The sequence below is a fragment of the Mytilus edulis genome, chromosome 4, assembly GCF_963676685.1.
Source record: "Mytilus edulis chromosome 4, xbMytEdul2.2, whole genome shotgun sequence".
In the NCBI taxonomy this organism is placed as follows: Eukaryota; Metazoa; Mollusca; class Bivalvia; order Mytilida; family Mytilidae; genus Mytilus; species Mytilus edulis.
In genome coordinates this window covers 73,432,977-73,440,150 of record NC_092347.1, presented here as the reverse complement: position 1 = coordinate 73,440,150, position 7,174 = coordinate 73,432,977, and the positions used below count along the sequence as shown (strand labels likewise).

The 7,174-nt window shown below is 31.3% G+C and overlaps 1 protein-coding gene across 1 annotated transcript; it reads left to right on the top strand.

The window, feature by feature from the left end:
- Window positions 1-582: 582 nt before the first annotated feature.
- LOC139521518 (toll-like receptor 3) lies at window positions 583-2,763 on the top strand. Its single transcript, XM_071314993.1, has one exon. It carries the CDS (start codon window positions 583-585, stop codon window positions 2,761-2,763), a length of 2,181 nt encoding a protein of 726 aa, XP_071171094.1.
- Window positions 2,764-7,174: the final 4,411 nt, after the last annotated feature.

Here is a 7,174-nt window from a genome sequence, read left to right as displayed (position 1 = left end):
TTGGTTTTTCTGAACTCTGGGGGTAGACATATTTCTATTCCGTAAGCCAAAAGATACCCGTATAAGTAAAGAAGTTAAAGCTTACAACACCATTATTATTATAAAAGTATAGTTATTACGGCTCTTGGTTTATATTAGTCAGAATGTAAGTCTCGAGAGACCTGAATTCAATTAAAATAGCATTGTCCGAGCGCGTGAAAAGTAATGGATTTATTTCAAATTACGATAATGGTATTCGTCTTTTGCTTAGAACGCTACAAATGTCATGCTCATATTTGCGAAATACATGATTTCACTGCCAATTGCTCTTATAAAGAACTTAGAAATGTTCCGAATGATTTACCAGACAGTATTGTTGTTTTGGATTTGAAGTTCAATGTAATACATCGAATAGATGGTGATGTGTTGGGGAAATATCGTAATCTGAAAACTCTTCATCTTGATAACAATAACATTTCATTTCTTCCAACAAATGCATTTGATGGCTTGGAACATCTTCATGGTCTTTTTTTAACCAACAACAATCTGGATTTTTCTGTGTCTTACGAAGTCGACGTTTTTCGTCCTCTAAAAAGACTTGAAATGCTAGATATAAGACATAATATGAAAAAAGAATATACATCAAAAGTACAATATCCTTTGTTTGAAAACCTTTCCAATTTAAAGGAGTTATCTTTGGATTTGATTGGTGATCCTGGTTTTGACAATTGTGGGTTCGAAAAACTACAAAATATAACTAAAATCGTCTTTGAAAACTGTGATTTAAGATTGATATTGAACAACACGTTCTCAATGCTACCAGAAAATTTGGAAGAAATACATTTGAGGAAATGTAACATGATTCGCAGTATTGAAGCTGACGCCTTCCGATCATTACGAAATTTGAAAACATTAGTTATACATCATTCAAACATGACATTGGAATCTGCCTTAAAATTATTGTATCCATTTGAAAATAAGCAAATGCGCAGGATTCAGTTCACAAGAGTTAATCCAGGGTACAAATGTCCCATAGAAACGCCATCTGCAGTTATACTAACAAGACAAATGATGCAGCATTTGCAGAAAATTTGTTTCAATACGTTAGTTTTGACAGAGAATGGGATTGCTGATTTTGAACCTAAGTCCTTGTTGTGGAACCGATACCCAGAATGCATACAAAACATAGAATTGTCAGGTAATAGGTTTTCCCTGATCAACGGATTCAAATTGACAGAGTTATGGGATATTAGTAGAAAGCTTACCAACCTGATATCGTTTGACATGTCTTATAATCCTCTTTCGTACAGAAATGTTGAACAAAACATTAAAATTCTTCATGACAATAAGTTATCGAACTTTAATTCAATTTTTTGGAAAAATACAGAAAGTGACAAGCCTCTGTGTCTAGGAAAACGAAATTCTGTTACACCAGCAAGGGAATCTCCTGTGCAGACTGTACACCTTCCGCTTCCCCCAAACTTGAGACAGATACGACACAGATACTACCTTGCAAATCAACAACTTAGGAACAAAATAGTATTCTTGAATGCTTCAAATCTGACATATTTAGATTTGGCATACGTCAATATAAGAAATTTTCCTGAAATTGAATTAAAAGGTGAAAATAACATCAAGTATATAGATTTTTCTGGAATTCCGTCTTGGAACACTTCAATGTCGTTATTTGCAAATTCGACAACCGTGATTCTTGGTTTTACTGGGATATGGCAGACTGTTCAACATACCCGACACTATTTTAGTTTCATTCCAGAAGTAGAAGAATTAGACATTTCTGGTAACCAGTTATGGCAACTTAGATACGATACCTTTTTTTATAACCAAAAATTAAGAAAACTTATAATGCAGGGTAATTTATTTGATGAGTTACCAACGGCTTTAATGCCGCTAGAGAAATTAAATTTTCTTGATTTTTCGGGAAATATTTTAGATTCGATAAACGCAACTATGAGGAACTGGCTTGACAAACAACAGAAAAAGAATGGGACTTTCAAGCTATTTCTGAAAAGAAACATATTTAAGTGTACCTGTGAAACAAAAGATTTCATTCGATGGTTATTTGAAACTAATATTGAATTTGATGAACCAAACAAACAATATAAATGTATGTTGAGTAATGGTTCTATTACTACAACTATCAAAGTTTATCAAAAGTTTCATGACTATTTCAGTATCTGTCACAATGAAATATGGCTTCGAGTCGGCATTGGATTGCTTGTTTCGTTTATCACCATTACCGTCCCTTTAGCTCTTATTATAAATTTCAAATGGCAAATAACGTATTGGTTTTATCGAAAATTTCGGAAAGCTGTTGAAACAGAACTTAAAAAGAAATTTGTGTATGATATTTATTTATCGTATTCAAATCAAAGTCTTTACTGGGTGAAAAATCTCCTAATGCCGAAAATTGAAAATTCCTGGAAAATGAAAATGTGCCTTGAAGATCGTGATATCTCCGTTGGCGATGCTTATGTAGATGCCATTTGTGACTCAATCCAGCAAAGCCGGAACATTATTTTTGTGATAACAAAAGATTTTTCAGACAAACACTGGGGGCGTTTTGAAATTGAAAGAGCGAAGTATGAAAAATATGCAAGCAATTTACAGAAAATTATAATAGTTACAAGGCAGGTGCCAGTAGAAAATTTTCCAACAGAATTTGAACATATTTTAAATGATGTAATTTTAATAAATTGGAGTGAAGCGGAGAATGAAAATGACTGGGAAAACTTAAGAAGAGCTCTCATTGCAGACATACTGTAACTTTGTACCACGAAAATACAATTTGATATGAAATTATCTAATGAAACCAATACAAATTGCAATATTTAAATAATACACTGCATGATAAATGCATATATCTATTAGCATTCATACACGTCTATACATATGAACTAGTGAACAATGAGTTAAAACAGTATTTAGAATTTCTTAAAAGATTGCTGTGTAATTACTGATTATATTAAAAATATTATTTACCATTGCAGCTTCCTCCATTCAGATATAGTAATTTGCATAAAAATGTACTGGCGTTACAAAACCTGGACGAGAGAAAAGGTTAATACAACTTAAGAGGTTTGACATTTTCGTTTTATTGGATAATGCAAAACACTGTTCTCATATCTTGTGCTTTTAAATTTTTCATATTTCTTTTAAGACTTGTATGTGTTTTGATTTTTCTATGGAACTATTAATTAATCATCTAGATATCTTTTGAGTCCTGTCATATTTCATTTGAACCCAAAACATCCTTTATAATCTTTTGGTTCTAAATGATCTACTTCGTACTTGATTTGGCCTTTTTAACTTTTTTTATTCGAACGTCACTGATGAGTCCGTCGCAAATGAAAAATTTCATTCCAGGTATTTATGAGGCGTTTGTTTACATATCACCTTAACCCTACAAAACTAGAAAAAGTTGATGTCACCACTGCATTTATAAATATATGGCTTCAAAATTGAATACAGTTAATAATGATGCCATTTTACTATTATATGATGCACATACAAACAAATGTTAAGCATTTGCTAGTAGTGGAACATTTACAGAACATCGATGTGCTGATGAAATACACTTTCTAAATGCATCACACCCTGTATCATGCAAAAGTGTAAGTTTTTGATGAGGAGTAAATCGAAGAAATTTTGAATCCACCACGCACAATGTCGCTAAATAAAAAAGACCAAATTCAACTTTCTGTCATTTACAGAAATTTAAAAAAAGAACACAAAATCCATTGAATAAACACAATAAGGCCAAAAGAGCACTTCATAACTTGGCGTCTATCGTCGTCCGTTAACTTCTTTTAAAAATCTTCTGCTTTGAAACTATCACTTTCAGCATACATCAAACTTAGTGACAATCATCATTGGCATATCTAGTTTCAAAAACTGTGTTCGATGCAACTGCAGTCTATTGAGTTATTTGTAAAAAAAAAACCGCACGTCTGGCGTACAAAAATTAAATCCTAGTATCTATGAAGAGTTTATTTACCAATAACCAACATAAAATCACACACACAAAAGATCACAAAACTTTACAACTTACTTAAAAATATTTACAAATAAACATAGATGCTTAAATTTATCATTCTTGTCAGTACCTGGAATTTTGTAAAGGAGTACAAGATATAGAGACATCAATATAAGCCCAAGGGCCTTTAGGCCCAAGGGATGATATTGGTCGAGGGTGATACGGCATGTGATACGGATTTTGCCATGTATTATACACTTTATCATATATTTCAACAGAAGAGTATTATATTATATAAACTGTTTTCTGATCCATAGCACTGGGTTACCTTCAGTTCTACTTTTGTCTTGTTTCAAAGGCCTTAGAAAGAACTGCTCAATTACTTATCCGAAGCACCTGGGTTACCTTACAATTTGCGTGCTGTTGTTTTAAAAATATTTTGTTTATTATTGTATTAATATATGTGTTTTGTATTTTTCATAGTTGCATTTAGTGTGCCAAAAAATATGAAAACTTAACGTTCGTGACGTCACATACAATATGAAAACTCGACGTTCGTGATGTCACATACCAAACAATGACGTCATTCAAAAAATGTACCTATTTTGAGGAAAATTTTTCTTAAAGCAAAAAAAAAACCAAAACTGACTTTATGTAAAAGAAAAAGAAAAAAAAAAGGTAGGGGTGTGATAAAGGGTATGCGATAAAGGGTAGGGGTGTGATAAAGGGTATGCGATAAAGGGTGCGCATCAAAGTTGCGCGATATGGATTAAACAGCAGGCTATTTATCACATATGCAAAACTACTGTATTTACTACTAAACATATGATAAATAAGTATAATGTTTTTTTTAATACCCTGTATTACTTTAGAAAATGATGCGCGGGACAAATTATGTCTGAAACGAATAAAAGAAATACATCATTCAAAAGCTGACAAATCGTTCCTAACAAGATATTTACTGCCATATATTATAAAATATGAAATATTTACTTTAATTGTGTGAGTAACCAGTTACGTTTGCATATACGATTTTAAATAAGAGTCGATGTGTATACAGAAGACATAAAGCAAGAAAATAAACACAGAAGCAATCAAAAATACTACCAAGCAATTAAAATTACAGTAAATCAATAAAAAATCAAATCTATTAAACAATTATAATAGCAGTTTATATTAAGTTTTATATTAAAAAAAAAATATATACAAACAATGGAACAGACTTTCAAATCAACACGAAAGTACTTTTCTGTTTACCTACATCAAGAAGAAAAGATAATAACCATCCGAACTCAAAATCTGCTGTTTGGAAGGAAAATCCATCCAAAGGAAAATGGACGGTAATCTAATCCACTGACGAATTGAATGGACGACATAAAAACATCAATAAGGATAAAAATCTCAATTCAAATAGTTTGAGGGTGGGGGTAAAATTTGCCTCTAAGTTTTGTTTAATTGACATCGATTTTATACATATACTTATTGGTCAATCAATTTTTCCCAAAGTAATTTAAGAGGGGGTATATGAATTAAGTTTGTTTTATCCTACATTTAACATTTGATGTCGTCCTTTACCAAATGATTTAAAATCCCTTCCAAAATTCAAGTGCTCTTTATCCAGTTCTTGCATCTTTTGGAGAATTCACATGTGAAAGTTCATATTTTACATTATCCATTTTGAACTTCATTTGTGACAATTATTTAATGTAATGCATAATAAGTAGAGCTCTGCTTAATCAGATATATACTAGTATATTAGCATTATTGACCTTTTAGTGCTTCAACTGTTTTTTGACTAGATGCAGTGGATATTATACTCAACACCGTGTCTAATGAATTTATTGAATTCACAATTTTGAATGACGAAATCTGAATAAAGATATTTAATTTCCCATAATGAATTTCTAATATTTAACATCAGATATTGAAATCCCAAAGTTTTTGATATCAAATTCCAATGAATTTTTTGGCTTTCTTAAAATGACTGTCTGTATAATACAATTGATCATATAAAATGCTGAAGAGAAATAAAACTGTAGAAACTTTTGACAACCTCGATATTTTATACAATTGTGAAAGAAACCGCTTCTTGTACCTCCATAATACCATAATGAAATTTAAACAATTGCGGTCGTTTGCATACGCATTAATTCGATATGACTCGATGTAATATTTGTCAATGATTTTTTATTATCTTTTAAAAATGTAGGATATTTCAAAATATTCTGTGAATTTTGTTTTATCCGTATATATTTTTTCTTTTGAAGCTGAGAAAAACTATACACTGTACTATAAGAACACACTATTTTACAAATATACAGAAAAATGCAATGTTTATCCTAGTAGAATACAAGCATCTAACAAAGTAAAGCGAGAGACCACAGATTAAGAGTAAAATTTTGATATAAATATATTCATTGTTATCTTACCTCCTATAGATTTATGGGGATATAATTTTTAAAGGACTACACTAGGTGACTGCATATATTTAATAGGGTGTCCTAAAAATATAGAGTAAGTTACAATATTGGGTTAGTAAGGAGATACTTCCCTTTAAAACAAAAAAAAGATGGGAGATTATTTCAATACACGGTTAGTTGTGATGCTATGTCTTTTTATAAAAACAACATGGTGCTTGGAAAAAAATCTGAAAGGTTTCAGCAGAACAAGAAAATTGATGATGAACGATTAAAATAAATCAATAAAACACATTTTGAGATAACAAATTGTTATTGATGGCATTTCTTTTTGTACAGACAAATGTAAGTAGGTTCTGAATACTAAGTACTTTGAAAGGCCACTATTCTAAATACCACATGTTAAGATAGTCGGTAGAATAAGTTGGTTATACAGCATACTATGTATATGGGTCAGTAAAGTCCATATGGGGATTCGAGTTTTGCTCTCACACCATGTGGAATTTACTGACCCTATAAATATCGTATTAGGTCACTAGCACACTACGTAACTAATATTATTGAGATGTATTCTAATAGTTGCAAACAAAGGGAGTCACGGTCTCTGAACCTAATGCACGACTCGCGCAATAGTTTGAAATTTGACAAAATTCCTCCAGAAAATGTGAAATCAATAACCTGTTCTAATACTATTAGAGGACGTTCAGAATGGCCACAATTTTGTCATGATGCTAGAAATAAAAGCATAAAATACAAACGGAATTAGTACATTGTGTAGTAGAAA

What these genes read in the sequence shown, in the direction of transcription:
- LOC139521518 (XM_071314993.1), top strand. Translation starts at nt 583, where the DNA reads ATGCTAGATATAAGACATAATATGAAAAAAGAATATACATCAAAAGTA.